At 36.3% G+C, this 13,864-nt stretch overlaps 1 protein-coding gene across 1 annotated transcript in view; it reads left to right on the top strand.

Annotated features, from left to right (window-relative positions):
- The window catches only part of PCDH15 (protocadherin related 15), a 1,001,489-nt gene that overhangs the window by 870,928 nt on the left and 116,697 nt on the right, over nucleotides 1-13,864 (top strand). The window contains exon 26 of the mRNA XM_066348814.1: nucleotides 10,300-10,427. Within this exon, the coding sequence (XP_066204911.1) occupies nucleotides 10,300-10,427 (128 nt within the window). The remainder of the gene's footprint in view (nucleotides 1-10,299; nucleotides 10,428-13,864) is intronic.

Raw genomic sequence — 13,864 nt, 5'->3', positions numbered from 1 at the left:
CCAATAAACACATGATCAAACAATTTCAGTCTATTTTAATTGAATTCCACATTAAAGTCATATGCATGGAGATGGCCTTAGGAGAGGGTGTTATTTTATATTTATATTATCTTTCCATTTTATCTTAAGTCTTCTAATCAATTTCTCTCTCTCTCATATTTACTTGAAGTTTTTCAAGGTTTTCAACCTGATCACTATTGACAGTTTTGGGCTGGGTAATTTTTTGTGCCTGTCTTGTTCATTGTGGGATATTTCTCAGCATTCCTGAGCTCTACCTAGTAAATTCCAAAAGCACTTCTCACTTCCCCAACCTCTCATAGTTGTTACTATGAAAAATGTCTCCAGATTGGAAAAATCAGTCTTTTTTCTTTTTCCAAGAAATTGAGAAAGTAAGAAACAGAGACAGGCAGAGACAGGAAGAGAGAAAGATGAGAAGCATCAATTGTTGTTGCAGCACTTTAGTTGTTCATTGATTGCTTTCTCATATGTGCCTTGACTAGGAGGTTTCAGCTAAACCAGTGACCCCTTGCTCAAGCAGCAACCTTGGGCTCATACCAGCAACCATGGGGTCATGTCTATGATACCACACTCAAGCCAATGACCTTGGACTTTCAAACCTGGGACCTCAGCATCTGAGATTAATGCTCTATCCACTGTGTCACTGCCTGGTCAGGTGGAAATATCAGCTTTGGTTGAGAACCACTTTTTAGATCTTTCTTCAGAAAGTCTTTTATTTATTTATTATTTTGAGAAGCCAATTCAACGTAAGCAATAGGTTTGTCATGTGAATAGCAGAAATAGGTTCATCTGGAGAGTAATAGGGGCTCTGTGGGAAGAGAAAAATAATAACACAGAATTATTAAAAGTAAATGAAAGAAGAATATCAAAGCTAAATTTGGTCTTGAAAAAAATAGAATCCAGTTAAAGTTAATGCATTTTTCACATAACTTACTCTTAAGTCCTTGCCCTGTTTAGGGTGTCTAAAATAGAACAGAGAGCTATCGATTGAAGGTTTCTATTCTGTCTGGTGCTTCCTTTTCTAAGTTGTACAACTCAGCAGTTCTGTTTTTTGTTATTTAAACTAATAAATCCCCAAAATGTGTTTTACATTCTATAGCCTCAGGGTTCACTACTCGGATGTCTTGGCTCCTGAGAACCAATGATGTTGCCCAAAGGAACATTCTGACACAAAATTAAAGAAAATGAATGTCAATGAAGGAAAGGAACTGAGCCACTTTATCCCACAGTGCATAAAAAGATGATAATGTCTTTTAATCAAAAACACCTGCCAAATAATTCTTCCATGCAGCTTGTAATTTTCTTAATTTTCCTGTTGTTTTCCTTCAAACATTTGCATTGTCCCACACTACCAGAAGAGAGACTTCAGGACACTGGGCTCTTATTATTGTTTGTATAATTTTCTCTGATACATTTTATCAACATTGCTTTCTTTTTTTTTCCTCCTGAATTTTATTGTTATGTGCTTTATAACTATCATAAATAAAATATACAATATTGACCAAAAAATTAAAAAAAAAATCATAAAAAATTGATTTTCTTAAAGAAATTTAAATCAGAGTTGCTCCCAACTTGCTGCTTTTGAAATAATTAAAACTCAAATTTGGTAGAAGATCATGATACAGTTCTTAGTCCTAACACACAACTGGTGAAAGTGTTTAAGAAACTCTGTGGTATCATATCAATTGCATATTAAGGAATTGTTGGTCAAATAAGTTTTTAAATATGATATATGTTTGCTTGCTTATAGTTTGTATTAGGTGTAGGGGACAGGCTGTAAGCAGGCTGCGTCATTATAGCCTAAGGCTTAGTTTTTTTGTTTGTTTATTTTTTGTTTTTTGGGGTTTTTTTTGTATTTTTTTTCTGATGTTGGAAACGGGGAGGCAGTCAGACAGACTCCCGCATGCACCCAACTGGGATCCACCCGGCATGCCCACCAGGGGGCGATGCTCCGCCCATCTGGGGCATCACTCTGTTGCTACCAGAGGGGGCGATGCTCTGCCCATCCGGGGTGTCGCTCTGTTGCGACCAGAGCCATTCTAGTGCCTGAGGCAGAGGCCATGGAGCCATCCTCAGCACCTGGGCCAACTTTGCTCCAATGGAGCCTCGGCTGTGGGAGGGGAAGAGAGAGACAGAGAGGAAGGAAAGGGGGAGGGGTGGAGAAACAGATGGGCGCTTCTCCTGTGTGCCCTGGCCGGGAATCGAACACAGGACTTCTACACTCCAGGCCGATGCTCTTCCACTGAGCTAACCGGCCAGGGCCCCTAAGGCTTAGTTTTAAGACTAAGCTTTTCCCCACACCCTTGACTGATTGCATGATGTGGGTGGTGCACTCCCATGAGGAATCCCATTATGCCTCAGATAAGTGACTTTGTATCAGAGACTTCCTTATTTGTATATTGGATTAAAGGTTTTTATTTCTACACTATAAAATGGGGGCAGACAGGAGCTTGCTCTCTCTTGGTTCCTGAGATTAGCATTAGAGAAAGGAAAGCAAATAAAGGCCACGTGGAGGAAAGGAGAAGCAGCCAAAATGGTGGAGTGCTGAAAGAGAAGCCAGTTTGTGCAGAAAGGAGGAGATGGGGAACAGAGGTGAATAAGGCTGGTGAGCTAGAAACCTTTGATTCTAGGAAACTCGGATAAGTCAGTAACTTTGCGAGCACTGAATGAGTGGATTTTGGAGCTCAGTGTGTGTTTTACTTGCCCACTGGGTACAAGCTAGGATTAAAGGTAATAGCCCATCAGTCTTGGCTCCGTTTCATTATCGTCTGTCCAAATCTAATGTGAACCTGCATGGGCCAGGCGGCTGTGATGGTGGTCGCAGCTACTCGCTTTACAGGAATCAAAATATCTAAGTAAATGCAATTCTAGTAATTATACTTTGAGGGTATATTCAACTTTTTTTTGACTGGCCAATATTTATTTTAAAAATTTTGATTAGTTACATCCCAATTTTCCCCTGGCTTTTTATGGTAAGTTGGATAAATAAAATTGTATATATTTAAAGTGTACAATATTATTATCTGATATATGTATATTGTGTGAAATAATTACCACAATCAAATTAGTTAGCATATTGTAAGGCCAGTGGCCACTGCTGTGGCCATGCATGTTCCCACTGAATTTGGGCGGATGGTAAAGGAAAAGCGAAACCATAGAATGCTGGGTGTAAAGCCAGAAGCCAGGACCAGAGCCACTATCACAGCAGCCTTCTGGCCTATGCAGGTTCGCATTGGATTCGGACAGTCGGTAAAGAAACAGCAGAGCCAAAAACTGATGGGCCATAGTCTTTAATTCTAGCTTGCACCCGGCGGGCAAGTAAAAATACACACTGGGCTCCAAAACCCAGTCACATTCAGTGCTCACAAAGCCACTGACTTATCCGAGTTTCCTAGAATCAAAGGTTTCTAGCTCACCAGCCTTATTCTCCTCAGTTCCCCATCTCCTTCCTTATCCCAGATACAAACTCGACACAAACTGGCATCTCACTCAGCACTCCGCCATCTTGGCTGCTTCTCCTGGCCTCCTCCACGTGGCCTTTTTCCGCTGTTGGCTCTACTCTCTCATGCTAATCTCAGGAACCAAGAACGCAAACTCTCGTTCCACCCCCATTTTATATTGTAGCTTCACAACCTCTAATCCAATATACAAAATAGGGAAGTCTCTAATACAGTCACTTCTCTGAGGCATGATTGGATTGTACCACCCCACATCAAAAAAGGGTGTGGGGAAGAGCTTAGTCCCAAAACCAAACCCCAGGCCACAACGACCTGGCCTGCCCACAGCCTGTCCCCCACACCCAATATAAGTCACAAGCAAGCAAACATATATATCATATTTACAAACTTATTTGACCAACATTCCACCCCTTTTGCTCGCTTTACAATCTAAACCACAGGCATCTTCCATGATGGTCACTGTGCAAGGAGTAGGATACATTGCATAAACAGAAATAGTACCAACTACAGCAATAGGATTAACAGATCAAAAACTATGGGCGAAATGAGAGAGCTGTCAGTGGCACCAAGAGAGGCAAATCTTTTCCCTCTGGCAGAATACAGGCTAGAGTTTTGTCTGCAGATAGTACCATAGCTGGCACCAGAGGCCGCCCTGAGTGGGCATACCAAACCTTATTGGCCAATACACCAGCATCTGCTGGTTCTATGTGTAGTAAAATAGGGGAACCATAACAACCAAACCCCAGGCTACAACAATCCTGCCTGCCCCCAACACACATAAATATCACCTGGGCAACGGCCTCCTTGTGTCATCTTTAACAAAGTGAGCATAATACATTTTATCTGCCCAACACTGGGCCATTCCATTTGTTAAAGTTTCATAAAGGCAGACGAGTAAACAGGCAGGGAAGATCGCTTCCCTTTCTCACTTCCATGTAAGGAATCAGTCATCTAACCTTGAACCCTCTATGACTTAGATTGGGGAATTTTAGTTAAAAGCCCCAAGTGAATGTCTCTTGGATGCAGACACCAAGAAACTGTGTGAGTGACCTTTGTGCAGACACAAAGGAATGCATGTGAACAGGCTTTAGAAAATTAGCCGAGAGGTCCTAGATTGCCCCTTCCTATGTGTTTCTTAATTAGCAAAAGGAAAAGAATGTACTGACCAAACTAGCTATTTTTCCATGTCAGCAAAATGGCCTTTAGTCATTCTTTCCCTTTATCACCTGATCTCCCTCCCCTGTAATCCTGTTACTTCTATTCTGCTTCTGATCAATAAAATCTAAGGGAGAAGAAAATTCAGCAGGTCTTCTTTCCCTCATTTTTCAGGCTTCCCCCTCTTCCTCTTGACATAAGTTTGTATCTTAAGTAGGTTTCTTCAACACGACACTGGTTGTTCCCAGCAGGCTGGCGTGCTACAATTCTGGACTCACCTGGACTCTTAGGCCCCCACCAGCTTCAGCACTCACCAGCCAAACAGGCTGGGCTGAAATCAGGGCTCTAAAATCACTCAGTACTCAGTTCTCTCTCTCTCTCTTTCTCTCTCTCTCCCCCCCCCCCGGCCCCCGTAGACCAGGGGTAGTCAACCTGGTTCCTACTTCCCACTAGTGGGCAGTCCAGCTTTCATGGTGGGCAGTAGCGGAGCAACCAAAGTATAAATAAAAAGATAGATTTAACTATAGTAAGTTGTTTTATAAAGATTTATTCTGCCACACTTAGCAAAAATCCGACATAAAGTACTTGGTAAGTAATTATTATTCTATGCTTTAACTTGCTGTAATTCTGCTTTATAAATTTTATAAAGTAAAGTGACTTCCCTATTTTATAAATCACCATGACTGTGGAACCGGTGGGCAGTTAGAAAATTTTACTACTAACAGAGATACAAAAGTGGGCGGTAGGTATAAAAAGGTTGACTACCCCTGTTTAGACTCTCCAGCCAAAACAGGCTGGGGAAAAACCCCTTCTCCAGTAAACAGTGGCCCCTCCCAAGCTGGAAGGCAATCTGCAATTTGCAATCTGCTGCATGAGGGCAAGCACCATAGCTTTTCATAGACCACACACACGGTGCTTCCCCATGCCCGTGCAACAATTAGGCAAAATATAAGCGAGCAACAAACTTGTTTGCCTAACATACATCCATCAACTCATATAGTTAATATTTGTGTGTGTGTTTGTGTTGTGTGTTTGATTAGAATATTTAAGATTTACTTTCTTAGCAGATTTTAAATACTTAATGCAGCATCATTAACTATAGTTACCACTGTATACATTAGACCAGGGGTCGGGAACCTATGGCTCGCAAGCCAGATGTGGCTCTTTTGATGGCTGCATCTGGCTCGCAGACAAATCTTTAATAAAAAAAAAAAAAAAAAAACGTTAAAAATATAAAACATTCTCATGTATTACAATCCATTCATTTCCTACTGCTCATGTTCATGGTTGGAGCCAGTCACAGCTGTCCTCCAGGACAACACCAAATTTTTATTGGATAATGCATTAGGTACATGGGTTGTTGTATGGCTCTCACAGAATTACATTTTAAACTATGTGGCGCTCATGATTCTCTCAGCCAAAAAGTTTCCTGACTCCTGCATTAGACTCTCAGAACTTATTCATCATATAAATCAGCAAATTTCAACATTTTTCATCTCACAGCACACATTAACTAATTACTCAATTTTTGCTGACCTGACCAAAAAATAAGTATAATTTTAATTCATTCACACTGGACAGCTACTGTTGTGTTAGTTGTTGTCATTTTTGTACTTGACAAACTAAGGGAAAGGAGGTCAGTGCCTATGACTAAATAGTCAGATGCTGCATGTTTTAAACATTCTGTGGCACACTTGGTTGAAAATCACTATTATAACTGAAAGTTTGTACTTTGACCAGCATCTTCCTGTTTCCCATGCTCACAGCCTCTGGTAACCGCTATTCTGCTCCCTGTTTCTATCAGTTCTATTTTTTAATATTCTGCATATAAGTAAGGTCATAAAGTGTTTGTCTCTTTTGTCTAGTTTACTTCTCATAGCATAAACGCTTGAGGTTCACCCATGTCATCCTCTTCCCCTGCATTTTCTGCCTTAGGTAAAGTGTCCTTAAGATATTCTTTTATTTTGTGGCCAATTCTGACACATGTCAACTACAAAACATATGTTAAAGTGGATATAAATAAATTCAAGGCAAATAAAATGACTTCTTTTTCACACAGTGAATTGTAAATTTATAAAAAACTATTACCCTAAGTAGGATGACTAGGCTGAAATCACTGAGAGCAAAGGACAATATAAAAATGTATTAATCAGTTAATGTATTTATTTATTATTTATTCAACATGACATAGAACAAGCTTTATGAGTCAAATAAACATTCAACTATATATGTACCCTGATTTATTGATGTCACCCCATTAAAATAAAAATTTATTTATAAAAAAAAAAACATTCAACTAAAGTAATTTTAGTGGTAAGGACTGTGAAGAAAATAAAAACACTAGAGGGATTGAAATGACTGGAATAGGGACACATCAGTGAAGACATCTTTGAGATATTGATAACTGTAAAGCAAATAAACTCCTAAAAATAATTGAAGAAAATCAAGGTGATTATAATTGTAATCTTTAAAGTGTTGCTTGCAAATAAGCCAAAAACATTTTGTACCCATGTTAGGTACACACATTTGCTCTAATAGAGGTAGAAGGAACAGTAAGCATATGTCGGGTTGTGTCATCAAATAATGTGTTCAAAAAAATAAAAATAAAAAATAATAATAATGTGTTCAAATTGCAGCCAGTACTATATACTAAAGGGAATATGATAAAATTACTTCACATTTCTGTTCCTCCTTATACGCTTCTGTAAAAATAAGAATAATAATAGCTATAATAATAGTTTTATCACATGGGACTGGATTCCTCTGTATAACTTCGAATAACAACTGCTGCATATTCTCCAATAATTGTTAGCTACCAATAACTAGACATAGAAAGAACATATGAAAAAGATTGTGCTTAAATTCTTCAACTTTAAAGAGAAATAAGAAACTTTAAAATAAGAATATATATATTTGATGGTCTTAAATTTGGACAAAGTCATGACTAAAATAAAAAATATTTTAAAATAGTTCATATAGATGTAACAAAGCATTATTTATACTATTAATCACACTTTGCTGCTGTTTTTCCCCCCCTATTTTTGATAAAATTATGGTTGTACAAAAATCAAATTTATAAAATGTACCAAGTCAGTAGTGAATAGTATAAAGTTATCTGGTATAAAAGCAGACCAAAATGAGACTTACATGAAAACCTAGCATTATGTACTGAATGCATATAAAATATTTATATATAGTTATTTTATTTCCACTTCTTTTTCTGGCAGATTAAGCGGAAATTATGCAGTTCAGCAGCACAGATTTATGATTTAATTCCAATATTATTTAATTATACAAATTAAATATTTAGACAAATATTTTTAAAATCAAGAGGAAAGCTGACACAGTTATATTTAAAAGAAGTTAGAGGCAAAAAGAACAACCAATTTAAAAATTGAGATAAATAGATAAGTTAAATATATGTATATTTATTGCTATTAATGTTATTATGTATAAAAAGTTAAAGATGCCCAAATCTGACAGATGAATATTTTTTTAAATAATAATTTAAAAAGATATCTCAGTATGTAGTATGAGTATCCTTTCATAATCATGCTTGTTCTCCTAATACTTTATGACAAGGAAACACTATCATGCTTTTTATTTTATGGTTTACATATAGCAATAAATAAAATATGGTTAAATTCTGTATCATTTATAACAAATATGGACTTAAGCATGATATCTTATATTGTTAAAATGCTTGTGAAATTAATATATTATAAATAAATATATTAAAAAGCTTTAATTTAATTGTTAAAGTTAGATAAATTATTTTATAGAAAATATGCAATCACTAAATATCAATAGTATAAATACATATTTATCTACATGTTTCTATGGATGTTAATTTTAGAGATTTTTTAATAGCTGCTAAAATTATATTTAAATAATTATTTTACTGCAGTTTCTCTAGAGTTTATAAAATGTATACATATAATATTTTTATATAACTTCTAACTATTGCTGTAAATTAAAATATTGACTCTTACATTAGTTTTTCCAATACCTAAGGAGGATTTTAAAAAGATTTCCAAAAGCACAAATGATTCCCAAATGCATAATCCATTTATACATGTGTCTACCCTTCTGTCATCCTTTCTGAAGTGGTCAGGGAAAAAAAATAGACAAGTTTTAAAGCATAAATCTATCCCTTAACAATGAGTTGAAAAACCAAACTGTACTTTTTCAGCGTTGCTAATAAAATAATAATTAATGTGGTCATTTATTAAGAACATGATAACAGTTATTGGAAAGGTGATATAATTTAGCATTACTTTTCTTCAAAAATATTGAATTGAGAGCTGTTAGCTCCTTTGAGTCTCCTAAGTTGAAAATGGGTTTCATCTGGATGAACTCTTTGTTGGTGGCTCACCAGGGTGCAATTTGGAGCCCTGACACTACAGCATAGAGAAGTAGAATCTGCCCTTAGCCCTGTTCCAGGTTGTCCTGCACAGTTTTTATTCACTCAATTCTAGATCTTCCAGTTCAGTAACTTGGAAAAGTGACCAATAAGAGGGAAACTAAATGAGTAACAGCAAGATAGGAACAAAACATTAGGCCTAACTCTTTTGTCTCTCTGATCTCAGAGCAAACAATAAGCAGCTTGTTTTAAGTTCCCACTAATATAAAACAGCTTACTCAATTCATTTATTCAACCAACACAGATATATTGTACCCCCGTGATGTACCCAGTGTGCTAGTAAGTTGGCGTTAATTAGCTATAGTTGGGGACATGATAACACAGCAAAATTAGAGTGCCCATGATAAATAAATAGTTTGTAGCTCAATTGTCTTATATGTGAACCTAACTGAAATGAATGTGAGAAGTCCAATTAAGAAATACATCGAAATACTTACATGATTTGAATCTACTTTTTACAAAATGATAAATCCACTTATTCCTAATTTTATCTGGATCATACAGGGTCATTTTTGAACTAGTGACAAGTGCTACATTTCTTATTTAAGGTGTGATAATTGGAGGGATGGGATTCTAACGTGATGATGCAATGTGTTCTTTATGGAATATTTACTATTGTTTAAGTTACATAACCCAGCATTTAAGAGTTATATGGCAATCCTTTCTCCAACTGCATCTTTTGCAATGAATGGTAGATAACCTCTGAAGGATGATGACATTTATTTTCCTTTTATAGGAATAAGCACCTCACCCAACCATCGCTTACTTTTAATCTTGAATGAAAATATTACGGTACATTTTAAACTAAGTAATAACATTGCTAATTTTGTACTTAAGGAGAAAGTATATATATTTTAGTTTATTGCAGTTTCTATTACTGGAGTTTATATTTCTGTGTCACTTTTGTGCAATTGATAATGTGTACGAAGTGTTTGTAAACATGAACACTTCCGTTGCTTCGTTAGAAATAGCAAAATGCAAATACTTTAGTCCCTACTAAATAAAATACAATTAATTAACAGGACATGATAATTAAGAGGAATATAACAACTTAACATTATGTCAGAAGCATCATTGTCAGTGTTCTCTGTGGATTTTGTGGTATCATGCATGTCATTTAGGAATTATATTGATTTGTTATTTCTATTAATTAAGAAACAATAATGTACAATAAATATTTCCTCCAGTGCATTTTTTTCTAATGAATAACCACTAATAAAAAATGTATTATATCTTATCTTTCAGGCAATACAGCAAAGGTATATATTGAGATTCAGGATGAAAATGATCATCCCCCAGTGTTTCAGAAAAAATTCTATATTGGAGGTGTATCTGAAGATGCAAGAATGTTTGCTTCTGTACTCAGAGTTAAGGTATGAGAAAATTTATGAAGATATAGAACTAAAGCAAAAGCAATGACCCTAAGTTTTGCAGATAAATTATAACCAGTTTTTCAGGTAAACAAAAAACATGTAGTTTGCATTAACTAGGTACATATTTCTATTTAAATAAAGTCTAGAACTTGGGCATATATGAGTTTAATTAGCCAAATTAATACAGATTAATTATGAGGTAAATATGAGTGACTTTTTGTATTTTATTTTTACTACAAAAATAACAGTTTTATGATGTTTTATTTTGAATAATAAATTAAAATATATGGTTTCCTCATAGACTTTTTATTGTAATTTTCTGATAAAAGAAATAATGTAATAAATTCTGAAATTATTTTTCTGCAATATTTTTAAAATTCACAATGCTAATTATATAAATGTAAAACAACACTACTAATTTTAGTACTTTACTAAAAGTTTTTAAAAACTTGGATATGTTAGTGAAAATTTGCTTAGAATTAAAAAAATACAATATCAAAGACTAAGGTTGATAACTTTCTACCTTTTTCTAATTATTATTAACTATGTTTAAAGATTATTTTAAAGGTTGGCAATACATGAAGTTATAATAATTTTAATCCTAAGAAATAAACTTATAAATAATACCTTGCATAAGGGGAAATGATTAGAACCCAGAACATTTTAGATTATTTATTACAATTATTTTTCTGAAATTTCTTAATAATCAATTTTTAAAAATTGCTTTTAACACACACACATTAAACTTAAATTTCCCTGAGAAAATCCAGCTGTTGATTGCTCTATTTAGGTTTCCACATGAACAGTTTTCTTTCTTTTCCTATTACCAGGAGGACTATGATTAGAGCTCTTTTTATATATAGTTTTATCATCTTAAACAATCTAAGGACGAAAAAAACCAATCAAGCAAATTAAACTTATGTGTTGTGCTTGCAGAATAGCCTTTACAGTAGACCAGATGATAACTTCTGATCTGAATCACCAGTTGTAACTAAAAGTGATCCACAAATTTGAATCAATCACATCATATATATATATATAGATATATACACAATATATATGTGTATATATATATATATATATGTAACTCACATTATGACTTACAAGTAAAAGTCTTTTGGAGATGATTTTTATCTTAATATTTATTTTAATCTCATTAATTATTATTTGATTCAATTTATTCATTTAATCAGCGAATATCTGGAGTACTTAAAGTTGCACTGTCTATGAACTTGACATAGAACAATTTAAAATCAAACAAACAAAATATTATTACCCTACAAATACATACCAATGAAAAAATAATGGTACATTAAGATAGTCAGTAGCTATTTAGTACAGATTAATGTGGTCAAGAGAAAGTCTTGTGGATTGTTGGATAGGAGCATTTTGAGCATTCCAATATGAAGTCCCAGAAGCTAGAGGGAATTTGGAGGCCAGGATGAACAAAAAAGTCTGGTTGGAGATGAGATTGGAAATCTAGTTCAAGACAAATATGTGATTTGTTCTAGAGGTTTTAGAAAGAAGGACATTGAATGGTTTTGCTCACAGAGATGATATATTCAAATGTAAAAAAAAAATTCTGCATGTTGTGCAGGATTGGGAATGGGAACAGGTAGCAGCAGTGTTATCATACTAGAGTAGAAAGAAAACTTAGTGCATTACTTTCCAGGAGAGACAGTCAGACAGATTCCCGCATGCGCCAGACCGGGATCCACCCGGCATGCCCACCAGGGGCAACGCTCTGCCCACCAGGGGGCGATGCTCTGCCCATCCTGGGCGTCGCCATGTTGCGACCAGAGCCACACTAGTGCCTGAGGCAGAGGCCACAGAGCCATCCCCAGCGCCCGCACCATCTTTGCTCCAATGAAGCCTTGGCTGTGGGAGGGGAAGAGAGAGACAGAGAGGAAAGCGGCGGAGGGGTGGAGAAGCAAATGGGCGCTTCTCCTGTGTGCCCTGGCGGGGAATCGAACCCGGGTCCTCTGCACGCTAGGCCGACGCTCTACCGCTGAGCCAACCGGCCAGGGCCTCCAGGCAAGTATTGATAGTAAACTTGAATCAGGGAAGTAGGCAGAGGCGATAGTAAGAAGAGAGTCAAAAGACAGCCAAAAGTATTTGCTGATGTATTCTATGCAGGGCATTAAAGCATATTTTTTAAAAAATGACTGAGGGTTTTATTCTGAACAGGTCCCCATCTTTCTGCCATGGTTAGGGTGGCAAACAGCAAGAGTTTATTTTTGGAGAGTTTATGTGAGTGAAGTTTTCTCAATATGCAAGCATTTTTTTTTTCCTTTTGCAAGCGAGAGCAGGAGAAATAGAGAGACAGACTCCCACGGGCACCCTGACCAGGATCCACCCGTCTGCCCATCTAAGGCCATGCCCCCAACCAAGCTACTTTTACCATATGGAGTGGAGGCTTCACAGAGCCATCCTCAGTGCCCAGGGCCAATGCACTGGAAACAATTGAGCCATGGCTGCAGGAGGAGAAGAGAAAGAGAGAAAGAAAGATGGGGGAGGGAAGGGCTAGAGAAGCAGATGGTTGCTTCTCTTGTGTGCCTTAACCAGAATCAGTCCCAGGACATCCACATGCTGGTTCAGGGCTCTACCACTGAGCCAACAGGATAGGGCCTGCAGGCATATTTCTTCACAAGGTGATTGGGAGGCTGATCTAGATTCAGGAAAGAAATCATTGCTTAAATGAAATCACCTAGAAAACAGATACAGGTAGAAAAATCCTAAAATTATTTCCTGGGTACTTAACACTTAGAGATGAGGTCCATCAAAGGATTCAGAAAATTCACTGTCATGGGGTAGCAGGAATATTAGGAAAATGCATAATCCATGCAACATGTAAAGAACAAGTTTGTTATGTTAAGAGTTGAAGTGATTAACTGTCACATGCTCCTGTGAATAGAATGCTCCTGTGGATTTTTTCCATGACCACTTATGCTTTTAAGAATGTATTGTAGTGGTGAAAATAACCAAAAAGCCAAATGATAAAATATTTCATTAATGAAATGGATCAATCTTTAAAGATATCTGTAGATGGCTGTAGTAAAATAATATAGTGGGTGATATAATCTGAGGTATGACTTTAGAGGAATTGGTAGAAGGTGGCAAAGGCAATGAAATAATATTTTAGAAGCAGTAGTTAGAGACAGAAAGATACCTGCCATCTCTCTACTCCTAGATTCTGAAATGAGAGCCACTGTTTGAGAGAGCTGCAGAATTCAGTGTCTTTTATGGAAGAGAGGTGCAAGATGGGAGGGATCAGAAAGCAACAGTAGATTTTAGAGAGGAGGATAAATATTTAGAGGATATTAACAATGATGGTCTATGAATTCCAAAGGACCTTAGGGGAAGTTCAATGGTAGAGGTCAAGTTGTGGTTGGAAACGGAGTCATATGAGCATGTGTAAGGAACTACATAGGAAGGAA

Source organism: Saccopteryx leptura, chromosome 9, assembly GCF_036850995.1.
Source record: "Saccopteryx leptura isolate mSacLep1 chromosome 9, mSacLep1_pri_phased_curated, whole genome shotgun sequence".
In the NCBI taxonomy this organism is placed as follows: domain Eukaryota; kingdom Metazoa; phylum Chordata; class Mammalia; order Chiroptera; family Emballonuridae; genus Saccopteryx; species Saccopteryx leptura.
The sequence above is the reverse complement of the archived record's forward strand: the minus strand, read 5'-3'. Positions and strand labels throughout refer to the sequence as shown.